The sequence below is a fragment of the Habropoda laboriosa genome, unplaced genomic scaffold, assembly GCF_001263275.1.
Source record: "Habropoda laboriosa isolate 0110345459 unplaced genomic scaffold, ASM126327v1 scaffold804, whole genome shotgun sequence".
Taxonomy (NCBI): domain Eukaryota; kingdom Metazoa; phylum Arthropoda; class Insecta; order Hymenoptera; family Apidae; genus Habropoda; species Habropoda laboriosa.
Genome location: NW_017100896.1, coordinates 85,432 through 100,539, shown reverse-complemented (window position 1 = coordinate 100,539; position 15,108 = coordinate 85,432). Strand labels below are relative to the sequence as shown.

The following is a 15,108-nucleotide window of genomic DNA, read 5'->3' as shown; positions in this document are numbered from 1 at the left end:
ATCAAATGAATGAACTTCGCTTCTTCGTATTTTAGAATTTTGATTGTATCAGGTAATCTCGTGAGTTTGTGTCGAATTTTATAATTTGGATCAATTTGATTTAAAAAAAAAAAAAGAACGTAAGCGTCTCCTAATTTTACCAAGTTTTCGATTTTTTCTTTGGATTTTCGTGAAAATATTTTTCGCTTTCGACACGAACCTACCTCGTAAGTCGAATTTTATAATTTGGGTCATTTTGATAAAAAATTTGAGAAATCTGATTTAAAAGAAACGTGAGTGCATTCTAATTTTACAATCTTTTCTACTTTTTCCTCGGATTTTCGTGAAAATATTTTTCGCTTTCGACAGGAACTTACGGGATGACCTAGTGTAATAGAGAATTCGCGAGATGAAGAATTTATCGTTCGGCTGGAACTTTCGAATGGAGTACAGATACAATCTTGATCAAATATTGATAGAAGTGATTAAGCGTCGTTTCTGTTGTTTGCATACAACGATGAATTGTGTACACACAGTACTGGAAGTATTTATCGCATCGCTAGAATATTAATCCATCATAGACAATCTGGGTCTTCGACGACCCCAGATTCACTTCGAATCTTAATTTTTCTTCAATAAAATTTCGAACATTCGACTTAACTAACAATTGTACAATGTAGTAAAGACTTTGACAAGTACTCCAGAATTTTTTCAAGCCTTTTGATAGCTTCAAACGGCAAAAAAATCAGACCTGGAGACAAAACACTCAGTTTGCCTACGAAATGTGAAAAAATATATTTCTCACATATTGTTACTACTAAATCACTACCATCGCAAAACATTTTAAATACATTTTCTCGACATACATTTCCAACAAAAATTTTGCAAACACTGAAATATTTACCGTTGGCAAATTAGTACAAGATTGAACTTTCAATCATGAATCAACATATTCAGATAAGAAAATACATCACTATTCCGTCTCTGTTGATGCTACAATACAAAAACTAATCGTTCTCCAGAAAATGTCTACTCTTACAACTTTTACATACAGATATCGATAACAGATACGGTTATCGTCGATAAGCAATTGTATCGCGATGGAATTTTCGAAAAAGAGAAAATTTCTCTGGAACTTTCCGTCGATAGCGTAAACATACATACACAAGTGTAAGCGTACGTTCTAGCAAGAAGAACTGGACTGTTGAAAGGGGGAGATCCAGCGGAATCAAAGCGGTGTGGCGCGAGTACAGAGAGGTTGATTCGGCGAAATTTCATGCGATACGCAACGAATGTTGGTAAAAACTAAACAGGGGATCGGATACGTTTGTCGTTCCGAGAAACGGAACTCGATCGTTGTGGATCAGAGGGAAAAAGAAAAAGTAGTTTCAGATGGAGAAGAGAGGATGATCGTTTCAAGATGATTCGTTTCCCAAAAATCCCTTTTGTTGAGATGAACGACACCAGAATGAACAGGCCACTTGCGTTCGTCGAACCACGAAGGAAGTGAAACGTTAACGAGCAGTAGTCGTGGCAGAGATTAAGATTAATTGCTTGCAATGTCAAATCGAACCCAACGATGATCCACGGAAATACAAAAACGGATCGTTAATTGTTGTATAAATGGAGGAAGTTCTTTACGAGCGAATTAACTTGGAAATAACAGAGTGAAAGATTTTGCGTGGAAGAGAAATAGTAATTTTTTGTAAATTTTGTGTGAGAGAGAAATAGTCATTTTTTGTAAATTTTGTGCGAGAGAAATAGTAATTTTCTGTAAATTTTGTATGAGAGAAAAATAGTGTGTACTTGAGTATGTAATTTTTATTTTTCTGTTAACTGAATCTTTGTGTTTATTTCTGTATTTATGCGCAATGATGCGAAATTTGATTAAGTAAACAGTATTTACTTTGCCAATATGACTTTTTAATTCAGACTTGCCGGAATTAATAATACTGCAATTGATATGTTTATGAGTTCGTATTATATAAAAGGATTATCCTGAAGATAACATGGCCAATCAGTTTCAAGTACTTCAAACTTTGAAGGATTTAATTGTGTAATACTCTAGAAAATACGTAATAATTTCAGCTGCAAGGCACAGTTTTTTGTATAGAGCAACAAAGATAGTATTCTAAAGCAACATTCGATAAAATGATAACAGGCAATATCTGAATTGTTAATAAAGTAAATTTTGAAAGCATGTTCATTCATAAAATTACATAAACAGATACAACAATAATAGGCTATTAAGTTGGAATTTAACGTTAAATAAATATCTATACACGTGATCATTTTCTTTTCAAAACGAAACCTCGTATGTAAATTTCTGATCTGCATTCATCTGCAAGACAAAATGTTACTGTTTTATATTATAAGTCGATTGTTAAAATACTTTATATTTAGAAGAACGTTTCAGAAATAAAAAACAATTCACTTTAAGACTCGCTTCCAAAAGAATAAATATTTTTCGCATTTAACTAAAAATACTTTACCAAGAAATTCTCGATGACATTGGAAAATTCCTACAGCATTTTCAATCTTATCGATATTACTTTTTCGCACTGTTCCAACAATTACGGAAAAGCTCTCGTGGTAAACAAATAAATAAAATCTACGTAATATTAAATTCTACCGTGTCTTTTCAAATTATCGTAACAATTCTACACAATTTTCTTCGTTAATTGCTGTCTTTTAGACTTACTTCATCGCCGTTGAATTTCGTACATTCGTCAAAGAGAATTTCGAAACAATTTCTACTTTATGAAAGATTCGACTTTACGACATCTTCACTATAAACACGCGTGACTATTATGCCTCCGTCCTGGTCATGGAATGACAACAGACTGAATAAACACTCCCTGCTGTTAAACACAAATACGTTACGAATGATTCCAAGTTTATCATCCTCGTTCCACCAATAAGCCTAACTCACTGTTTCGAAATTATAGAAACATCCTTTGCAAATTCAATAATTACACAAATTACAGAATTTTCTTCTAGTCAGTGTTAAAATAAAACTATATTTTTCGTACACAATTAATTAAATTATAAATTTGACAAAGTAAATATTAAATATTTTTTGCTTATATCAACAAGTACCTATGTATCCTTAAATTATGACAAAGTTCACTGAATTTCCTACACAATTAATTAAATAACAAATTCGACAAACTTCGCTGCATTTCCTACACACTAAATTACCACCTTAAATCATTTTATCATAAACATATAAAATTTCTTTACCATTCAAAGGTCATCAATTTTCCTTTCTCACAAAATACCACTTACACCAGCGATTTTAATAATTTCCCCATAAAACAGCTACGCAAACTAACTTTCAAAACTTCCGCCGTCTATTTCCGTAACACACCTTTACGAAGCGTCGCGACGCCGGAGAACACCATGCACAACCGATCCACGATCGAATTTCCAAGGGAGGGAAATTCTTTGTTAGAAGAAGAGGGATACATTAAAGGTTAAACGATGCCGTTTACCGCTACAGAATGCAATTAGGTCAAATTACGTCAAAACGACACGGAATAGGGCGAGAGTGAAATTTAATTAAGAGAACCGTACCGGTTCCTCCACGTTCGACGCTCCAGCAACTTAGGGTGAGAGTAACGAATCAAGAGGGCGACCTAACCATCGGAATGTATGCTCGCGGACGAACGAGAGTGAAATCCCATCGATCGGATCAACTGGAAACCCAATTAGAGAGGAGTTAGACGCGAGCATGTGGACAAATTATCGAGAAAATCGTGGATAAACGACTCGGTTACGGGCCATTCTAAAATTTACCATTCCTCCTACGGTATATCGCAAAATAAAACGCCGGTGGAATGAAATCGAATGGATGGATGATCAGGAGAAGTGGGCGGAAGCGCGCTACGCATCTGTTCGTCGACTCTGGCCGCCATTATGAAAGCTTCTTCCGTCGGTATCGGTGACCTCGTTGTGTCTTACTCGCGTGTACCAAAGAAATGTATCGCGAAAACTAATTCTCAAATTGTCCAACAAAAATCTTGCGCATTTTTGTATCAACGAAATTGCGCACCTTGAATACCTACAAATGGTAAAAACGGAAATTTCGATGTTCCACAGTAACGCAGGAAATAAAAGCGGAAGATCGAGGCGTATACAACTATTCGGTGTCTTTCATAATCCGGTAATTATGTAAGAGAGTAGGTGCTTGTGCAACGCCTGCACGATTTTACGATCGACATTAGATATTACAGTCGGCGGTGGTTACCGTGTTCACAAGTCTCATGTTTATTGTTCTTCGCGCGCGAATATATCTTTGGTAGAGCGGTTTTGTTTCCCGTGCGTTATAAAACAGGTGTGTGTTAAATAAAACTGAAAATGGCATTGACATTATTTCCCATCGACCGACAAAAGAAGAAACTATCTAAACGCTTATTACAGTTGGAAGCCGTAGAAGAAGGTTCGAACCGTGATTCACGTTTGACTGTGCATGCCCGCGCGAAACCGTGTAAACAATATTGCTGAGGTCAAAGTCAACGACGATCGATGCGTAACACCGACGTCCAGTGTAAACAGAAGGAAAATGGGGATGTGGAAACGGTACAATTGTTACCGACAGAGCTAGGATTATACAGGTAACACGTGAAGATTAAGGTATTTGAAAAATATCAATGGAAAAAGAGAAAAAGAAACTCACCTAATACTGGAGGAACTTCGTTGTACTTCGTGGACAGTTCTGTCGTTGCCAGTATCCGTTCTGCTCTCGACAGTCACATTCAGCTCTTCCTTATGCTTCTCCTCCTTGGGAGGATGCAACGGAATGATGATATAGTCCGGTTCCTTTTTAGCGTGTTCCTCGGTCGTCACCTTCGCGCGATTCACTTGGCCGATCAGCGTATCACCCTTTTTCTGCACCTCCGAACGCGGCACTTTCGATCTACCACTGAACCGAAGTCTCGAGAATCTCTGTAGCGAGTCAACCAGCATGTTTCGTTGAAATCTAGCCGCCGTAGACGGCTCCTTTTTCGCTGCGGGCGACGCGACGAACACCCGTGATTTCGTCGTGGTCGTTGTGACCGACATGGTCGCGTGGCGGTCGTGCTCGTCGTCGTCTACCCTAACAGGCGCAGTTGTTACCGCCGCGTTCTCCTCGTGACGTTTGTCGCGATCACCGCGATGATTCGTATCAACTGCCACGGCCACCGCTGGATTCCCACTCCGTTCACCGAGTTCCAGGCCGTCGCTATTGCTGCTACCGCTGAGTGGTGGGGAAGGAACACCGTGGACAGTGTGTCCCCTCGCTGCTTCCGCTGCCTCCTCCTTTTCTTTTTCCTCTTTCTCTCTCTCCTCCTCCACCTCCTCCTCCTCCTTCGACTTCGTAACCTTCTCCACGGAAGCCTCCTCCTTCTCCGCGGCCTGCTTTTCCACTATGACCCTCCATAACAGTTCTCCGGCGTTCCTATTACCACTGTTGCACGATAACAGAGCCGACGACGAAGGACTTTCGTTTTTCCCGCCACTTCCTCCGTCGTCCTCCAGTTCGTCGTCGATCACGCGATCCTCCGTTTCACGGTGATCCGAAGATTGGTCCTCTTGGTACTGCAACCGTACGATATTCTCCGGATAGAAATCACTCATGTACGATTTCTTCGCTGCGTCTTCAATGGTGCCGGACAGAATTTTGCCCGACGATGTCGTGGTCTGATCTAATGCGTTTGAAGTGACGTTTTCGTGTACTGGGGATGATTCCTGAGGTTTCTGCGCGTTTGTTTCTTCGCGCGATACGCCCCCCTCCAGGCTGGAAGTTCCTATGGGTTTGGTTTCCAAGCAGGGATAATCTATCTCGTCGTCTACTAAGGCATGGGTACTACGATCGTCTCCATAGGCTGAAAATCGATCCGAGTTTTTTTTTATCAAGCTCAATAGCGTCTCGTCTTGTGGTTGTTTCTTCAGCCGTTGGTCTAGCTGGCTGATCGGAGTCCTGATGAACGGACCCTTCGAGAATTGCGTCGCAAGGTTCTCCATGGATTTCGAATACCTTTTTATATCCACGTACGGTTCGTTCTGGCAGAAGCTGCTGATATTCGACGTCGAGCTACTGCTCATTTGTTGCACTATGTCGCACACTCTGAGTCGCGAGGATCGCTCCGAAAGAGGCTCTACCAGCTCGTCGCACGCGTCCATCCTCTGGAAAGCGCCTCTGCAGGATTGCAGAGCTTTGATGTAATCGTACTGCTGGGCCAACTCGTAACTGGCGTTGTTCAACACTCGTTTACGTCCACCGGACGCGCTTTTCGGCGATTTCTCAGCGTCGTTGACGATCTCCTTGCGGAATCTACTCGAACGTAAGTTTCTCTCGTCGATCTCGAACTGCTGGGCGAGCTCGTAGCTCGCGTTGTTCTTCACTTTCCGCGTTCTCAGCTTCCCAGAAGGCGTTCTTTGTACACCGTCGACGGCGGATAATGTCGCGTTGTTCGAAGTAGCTTCCTCGACTTCGCGTTTGAACTGTTTAATAGCCTCGTCCACCATACTGTCTATGTCGTTCTCCATGGCGATCGCCATGTCGAGCATGCAGTTACCGCGATCCTGCGTCTTCACAGTCGACGTGACCTGTTTCTTCTCTCGCGGCTTCGTGCAGTGCTCTCCTACGCAATCCTCGCCCTCCTTCTGCCCCTCTTCCAGTTTCTCCCGGTCCATCTTACCGTCCACCATCGCGTTCTGCGAGGGTTGCGTTCTCACCGAGCTGGTCAAAGAGGTCTTCGTCTGTCTGTCGCTCTCGCCGCCGTTCTGTCGCTTCTCCTCCGCGATCTCCAACCGTTTCTTCTCCAGTACACCCGTGACTTCCGCCATTTCGTGATGATACTCGTGCAGGCTCAGTTGCGAGCGGCTCGTATCATCGTGCGTCACTTGGACACCGCAGAGATTCAAATCTACTGGCACGCTGGCTACCCTCGTGTAATTCTCGAACAGATTGGACGTGGACACGAACGAGGTGGTCCTCGACGAAGACGTGTACGCGAGCAACGAGCGTGGACCGTGTGTGGACTCGGTAATGCTGCTAGGCAGACTGGGCGTGCTTTGAGATTTATCCGTGAATCTAAAATTAAAGCACTCCTCCTTGCTCCACCCTTGACGCTGGTGCTGCCGCGCCAGCTCGTGCTCTTCGTATCCGTGGAGCTGCTGCTGCGGCTGATGATGGTGGTAATGATGATGATGATGATGATCGGCGACCATGTTGTTGCGACCGTGCGCCATAGTGCCGGCTATATTTAACCTGGTCTGCAGCAGACGAAACGAACTCGACACGGCCGCCTGGCCAGACTTCAGGTCCAACAACGTGTCCCTCTTCGACTCCACGCCGATTTCTCGCAGGTCAATCGTGTTCCGGTAGTCCAACGAGGTGGCATAGTTGCACGCGGAGTCACCGAATACCATCAATCTATCCTCGAGCTCTGTACTAGCCTGATGCTCGTTCGCCGTACGATCCTCTTGCTCGAGATCATCCTCGTCCTCCTCGTCTTCGTACTCTTCGTCGTCGTGCCAAAAATCTCTGATTTCGGGTGGAAAAAAAGAAAGAACAGGATTCGAGATATATGTACATGTACGAGATATATCTGAGAAAAAGTACGATTTAGTTTGGTGAAGCTGACATATACACGGTAAACATGACACAATAGACCGAATCAAGGTGAGAAGTCAGCGTGCGTAATTTCGGATGTTCCTCGAATTAAATGTAAAAGTCAAGGAGGTCTATTCAGGGTCGTGATTGCGGTAACTTTGGCCAGAAAACGAGGGTCATGTAGCAAGCTCTCGGTGTCTCTAAGAGTCGTTGCCAAGGAAATTCGAACACCTCTGTGTCCGACGAAAACGTCGTTTAACATTTCGCGAGCCTCTAGGGAAGAAAAAAGGCCCGCGATAATCCGCCGACTAAAACCGACGATTAAACACCGTCTGAAATAAACCAATTTACTCATTCCTCCTTGAGCCTCTACAAGGTAATGCACCGAGCGGTCGTGCCAAAAATCATAAAACGACAGCTGTGGCCGGTAGGTTCTAGTACATTTTAACAGTCGGACAGTTACCGCCAACGGTGAGAGAGAGAGAACAAGCGAGATACTGTGCAAGAGAAACGTCAGAAGACGACTAAACTAAATAAACAGATACACACTCGCGAATTACCTTGGACGATAATGGTGGCCGTTGCTTCTCGCTCTCGATAGCTGCTCCGTGTTTCGTTTCAGGTACAAAGGTGCGAATCCGTTAGTGAGGCCAACATGGCCCAACTCTTCCTCCTTCTGACAAGTGTCCAGGCTCTCGAAGCTACGATAAGGTCTGATCCTTGAGAAATGATCGACCGCGTTTCCGAAACCGTTCGGTAGAATTTTCTCGTAATCTTGCTCGAGGCTGTCCGGCGATGTGTTCTCCAGATGAGAGGCGTTCGATCGATTAGGATACTCCAACGAGTCGAAACTGTAGCTGGAAGGTGAGAGAGTGGCACAGGTCCTTTCCAACGATTCGAACTGCAGTAACGAGCTGGATCTCGAGGAGGCGGTTGATCTAGAAGACGTAGGAGATACCGGATAGTCGTCGAACGTCACCTGATGATCTCGATCGCTGGTACCATTGTGCTTGCGACGTCTCTTCTTCGGCACGACGGAATTGCAATCGCTTCCGCTGCCATCCAGCCTCTCGTCTTTTTCAGAAATCAGCAAGAAACACGAAACGGTGAACGGTTGGTAGCGAAAGGAAAAAGTGTGCGGGATATGCGTGCCTCTAAATCGTTTCGATAGATATTAGTTGAGTAAAAGCGAGACGATCGTCGACGATAACAATCGCCTGGCCTAAACCTACTTTCCGGGATTCGAGCGCGGTTATTTGCGTTGATTCTGCTGATAACGATGTATGTTTTCTTTTTTGAGAAAATACGAGGAGATTGACGAGTTTGTTTCTTACTGAGTTCCAAGTATCGTCGTTAGGGTGGTTATAGTTTTAAATGAGTACGTTTGGTTCGAAGCCTTGCGTAGTGGAGTATTTCTATGAAAAATTTGGCGAAAATTATGTTAATTAACTTTACATGGAAACTCGCAGGAGAATAGAAACACTTTCTCAAATCCAAATTGAACGTAAAATAGTAAAGAGATCGCTTAATCTGAACTTAATACTGCAAAACTCGTACATTCGATCAGACAAATTCGATATCTTTTCATTTTGCGCACGCGAGCCTCCAATATATTTGACCGTGTTTCTTGAAAACTTGCTTTACCCGGAGCATTCTTCTCCGAGATAAAAAAACAAAGTAATCGAATATCGTCGTAATTATTATTCTCCAATCGTTAAAGAAATCAATTCCAACAACTCAATCGAACGAATCAACGCAAAAAACGTTCAAGCACGCAAACGTCTGCTGTGTCTTGCGGTAATAAACGAAACAGACGAGCAAAAATTGAAGCGTTTGAAAAAAGAAAATATAACAGCATAAGTACGATAATAAACTTGCAGCCTTGTACACATTGCAAACAGCTAATTGCGCTTTCGCTCGAGCTATTATGCACGGATTTCCATCGTACACACGAAAGTTCGCAGTGTAATTACGTCTAATTGCGACTATATATTAACGATCACAAGAGAAGCAAAGAAAAAGAAGAAAGAAAGAACCAATGTAGCAAAATTGACATCGACGTGATCCATGCGATCAATTGCGCGCGAAAATTCTACTCCATTGATTAGCTGGATCTACTATATACACGCTTATCGGATCTTCTATCTCTCGGTCGATAAAAACAGAACTCTTGACCGACCGAGTCGACGTACACACACGCTGCTCACGCACACACTCTGCTGACGTGGACTAATTGATTTTCAGCGCGAAAACCGTGGGTGACCCACGTTCGTGAAAATGCAGCACGCAGTGAAACGTGTCGTCTGTTCGATTAACGACCCGTTATCGCGACTCGTGTCGTCGATCACGTGTCGGGCGACGCGACGGTCACGGAGTCGACAACCGGTGACCGCGTAAGCGTTGCTTCCGGTTGAACGAACCATGGCTTCCTGGCTGCGACACGGGACTCCCCCGGCGCGGCGGAGGAGACGCGTAAAAGAGGCGCGATCGCGCGACAATTGGACAGCCCCCTCACAGGGAAGACCCACTTTCGTGACTCGACTATAGAAACTCGGCCGTAAAAAAAACGGGGAATCCTCCAACGACTAACAATAAGTAAAGCTTCTTTTTAGTCGAGTTTCTAATGCTGCCGACAGGGAAAGTGTAATTTTCGTTTATCGTGTAATGTTGGAAGTTTATCGCGAATAATCAATGTACAGGGTGTCTTCTTTTTTAAGAGATATTTTGAATGTTTCAGTAGGAAGTGAAGCTTTCGAAAGTGTTCTTACAAAAGTTGTTTACTATGACGAGGGACATCGCGTGTTACAGTTTTTCCGTTACAACGTTATCGTGAACAATCAACACACAGGGTGTCTTTTTTTAACGAGATACAGTGGAATATTTTGGTGGAAAGTGAAGCTATCGAAAAAGTGCTCTTACAAAAGTTGTTTAGTATGACGAGGGACATCGTGTGGTACAGTCTTTTTTCTGTTACGACGTTATCGTGAAAAATCAATGCACAGGGTGTCTTTTTTTTTAACGAGATATTTCGAATATTTCAGCGGAAAGTGAAGCTATCGAAAAAATGTTCCTGCAAAAGTTGTTTGATATGATAAGAGACGTACTACAGTGGCAGAGATATCAAGATCATTTTTTTTTTTTAATGGAACGCTATATTTGTCTAATTAACGATTATCGCTAATAGTGATCAGTATCAATATGTACAAATGTTACGAAAAACGTAAGAAAAGAAACTGTAAGTTCTTTCTAGCCACTCTATACATACACCTAATCGAATCTATCAGGTGACTCTAAATTCCTCGCAGGTCGAACAGTAGTAATTGAATTTACTCCACGCCACATTGTTCTATCTTTTTATCGTTGCATGATCACATGCACGCGGAATTCAACGGCTAGTTCATAGTAATCCTATATGAATCACGTTAAAGGTGATCTAATATTAGATGCAACGGAAGAGAATCGTACGTGGAATCGTAGACACAATCAGACGATCTGAACACCGAGCACGAGAAAATCCAATCCTTATAATAAGCACAGAATAAACATCTAGCGTATGATATTACTCACATTTAATACTGACACATAAATAACACATTTACACCACTTAATTACTCGTTTAGCACAAGAATTCCCCATTATCTTAATGAGAGAAAAAGAAGAAAGAGAAGAAAGACAGTGAAAGGAACGATCAGCAACTAAAACGAAAATCCTACAAAGTCTAATATCAAACACCACATTCTTCTAATCGTCTCCTGATCTTCCACATTTCAAATTAAAGCGAAACACGATCGATCAGATTGCTCCCTTTTAAGAGAATAATCCAACGTTTAATATATCCAGTGAAACTACAGAACGCAATTAAGAAGCGTGCGCTGAACCAGTATTCGCAACGAATCTTCCAACGAACTCCTCTAACGACTTTTAAATAAAACACTTAGCGGTACTCGTGCGAAAAGGATAGCAGTAAAAACTGTTGTAAACAGTAATGATTAATCGTCTAGGATCCAATTACCGTCTAATTACCGTAACGAATGATTTAATTCCAGTTCGAAGTAAAAGTACACGTGGGTATCGAAGTTGCAACAGTTATTTCTCCGTCTTTCCTATTTTCCGATCAAACGCGTGCAGTTCCCTTGCTTCAAAATGGACAATCTGTAAAGAAGAATTCGTCGTACACGATTCTCAGCAGAAATGAAGAATCATTTCAAGCTTAACGAACGCGACGACCACGGTGCAAAAAAAGGAAGTGTACATAGATAAAATGCAGTCAGGCCGCCTGAGGAATGGCAACCGGGCATACCTGTGCGTTGCAGCGGTCGCATGCTCCACGGAATCTGGTACGTGAGTTATTGCGGATGGAGTATGGAGAGTCTATCTATAGGGACACGTCCTTTATTTGGCGTATGTAATGATAAGGGGTTAATTGAGTTTGTCGAGAGCTCTTTTCGAGGTTAATTTGAATAATTTGGAATTGAGGAGCTTTTTCGAGGGGAGATTTATAGGTCTATGGGTCCATTTTTTGCCAAATCCCTGATTAATTGACTGTAGTTTACTTTGGAATCTTTTCTTTCAAATTTCGTTTCAATCTTTAGTTCTCAATTTTTCTTGAATAGTTGATTTCTAAGTTACACTAAAACTTACAATGTAACTTAGTTAGTACACTATTTTGTCCTGTGGGCACTTTCTTAGAGAACTCCTCGACTGTGTTCTACATTTGGAAATTAAAAGAAGAATGTACCGATGGACGTGAATTTCTGACACTAGAGACACTTCGACCGGGTCAAAATTGACCCGTTAGTAATTTTCCAAAATGAGTGAATATTTGAAATTGGTAAAATATCATTTGCAACTTTCTGACTTTGTTTTCTGCGTGTATACTTCACTAAGAATTACTTTCTGAATAATTCGTTTATGCTTAATTGAAAAAAGAAATCTGAAAAGTTTTAAAAACACAAATGAAGAAATCTTAGTGACATGAATAACGAATAACAGAAAAGTGTCCAAGTATGACGAATGGTCGAAGGTTTTGTTGAAGTATCGACAAGTTTTCTAATCACATATCATCAGAAATAAACGTGTTACCATAATTATACACTTCTGTTACCTTTTTCCTCTTCTTTTCAATTTTTCTTTGCAAATGCATTTATGCTTCTACTTTAAATAGCTCAATTATCTCATACTTAATTACTGTCATTCATACTACTCGTTACATTACCGACGACACATTCTCCTATGATAACAATTACATCATTAGATCCATACCGAAGTGTAGACATAATACTGTCACATTATATCGTACCGTATTACGAATAAACTCTAGAAGAATGCTTCCATTTGGAAGTATCATCCTTGACTAGAATTCCGTTTGAATTTTTTGCAATTCGAGAGAACTGATAATTTGCAACGAGTGTATCGAACATTGTGAAAATGATTCTAAACAAAACTGTTAAGTTTCAATGGAATTGAAAGAGCTTAAAAGAGCGGGAACTTTCAAAATGACAATTTCAGTGGAATTAAAAGAGCGGGAACTTTCAAACTGACAATAAAAGACACAGCAAATAAGTGTATCTTCAATTATTACACGATCGAAAACAGAAACTGATTTTCACTTAATCATCAAACCTCTAATATCGATTTTTTTTAATAAAACAATATTTTATATATTAAAAGAAATATTCGAATTCTCCTTATTTTCATTTATATTTTTAAAATCACATTCTCCATCGATCAGGAAATTGAAACAATCTACCAAGAAAAGAAGCACAGAAAGAAAGGCAACTGTTCCTCTTCTGACAAGAACAAGGAACTCCATGCATAATATAATTTCAAATGATAACGAATATCTGTACGTACAATGACTCATTTCACAAGAAACATGTGCACATTATGATAAATGCTCGGTATTATACAAGACGAAACAGGTTATGGGATGTATGTAAGTTGCTTTTGAATGAATTACAAACGGTACGGTTTCATTCTTTAAAGAGAGTCAATGAATCGGTGGATTAAGCTGAAAAGAGAAAGTGGACCACAGGTGAACAATGTTCAACAGGCTCGAGGTACCGTGTGATGATGCTAGAGAGAGATTTCACAAGACGCATTCTGAAACGACATTACCGTTTACTTGTCTTTAATGTCATACATCTGTGAAACGTTTCAATGGAACGCTGAAACTGAGGAAACGTCGAAGAAAAAACGTATTTTTTTATTCGCATGTTGAAGAACGTGGCTCGAGTAATATGTAAAGCGAATGAAGAGTAAATAGAGAAGTTCGTTCAGTTTTAAATTAACAGTGTGTTACAATCAGAGTATATTTAATACGAAAATTTGCAAATTGTAGCTTTGAAATTTTAATGTGTAAATATAAATGATTAATGTTTTCCTTTTAATTTTTACAGTGTAGAAGTAATTACTTCTTTTGTAATTTGTAATATATTGCATTACTAAAAAATAGTAAGTTTGTCTTACATAATAATATAAAATTTATTTCGCTACCGAAACTTCGAAAATGCAAAATTTCATATTCATGACTGAAAAAGTGTCATTTTTGTCTCGAATTAATTTTTGCTTTACTAGAATATACTCTGTTAACGAAGCCATTGATCGAAAAAATCACAAGTTTCTCTTGCATACTAATATAAAATTAAATTAGCTACCGAAACTTCGAAAATGCAAAATTTCATATTCATGACTGAAAAAGTGTCATTTTTGTCTCGAATTAATTTTTGCTTTACTAGAATATACTCTGTTAACGAAGCCATTGATCGAAAAAATCACAAGTTTCTCTTGCATACTAATATAAAATTAATTTCGCTACCGAAACTTCGAAAATGCAAAATTTCATATTCATGAATGAAAAAGTGTAATTTCTTTCTTCTAGAATAATAATCGAATAAACGTTTGCCCCGCTAGAATCTATTCTGCTAACAAAACTTGCTCGCAAGTGCAAAATTGTTTTACACTCATTAGCGAATAACAAAACGCGTGGCACATGTCCAAACTGGCTGGCAAATTGACATTCGGTAGACTATAGTCCAAGACCTCTGGGATATTTTTAGACGTATTGTTCGACCATTCGTGGTACGCAACGATCAAGGGGGATATATTAAATTTAATACGACATGAAGTCTCTGATTCTTACCCAGTGATCTCTGCTTCGCCCGTATGTGTATTACGCTTTCGGTTTCAGAGTCCGAGCCGACCCAGTAAGTGGTTCCACTTCGATCGGAATCACTTTGCAGATCGTCCGATGTCTCTTCTAAAATTGTCTCTAGAAAATCCACTTGCTGCACTAACACCGTGTCTGTAAATCAGAGGGAAAAACACTTTAAAAATATTACGATTGTAATTAAAAATTTGCAACTCCTAGAAATTTGGGTTGCACAAATCTTGAAATCAGACATGATTTTTGGGCTACTCTGAGGAAAAAATTACCCTTTTTTAACCAAATTTTGATCATTTTTCCCTTTAAATACCGCAAACAATTATATGTAAATTTCAGATTTAAGGGATTTTAATTTTAAGGTGCT

General features: G+C 40.4%; 1 protein-coding gene across 1 annotated transcript in view; it reads right to left on the bottom strand.

Moving 5' to 3' along the window:
• Positions 1-4,653: 4,653 nt before the first annotated feature.
• Positions 4,654-15,108, bottom strand: part of LOC108577489 — a 20,406-nt gene continuing 9,951 nt past the window's right edge. The window contains exons 2-4 of the mRNA XM_017940648.1: positions 14,721-14,882; positions 8,140-8,653; positions 4,654-7,510 (exon numbers count right to left, since the gene is read on the bottom strand). Coding sequence (XP_017796137.1) covers positions 4,654-7,510; positions 8,140-8,653; positions 14,721-14,882 — 3,533 coding nt within the window. The remainder of the gene's footprint in view (positions 7,511-8,139; positions 8,654-14,720; positions 14,883-15,108) is intronic.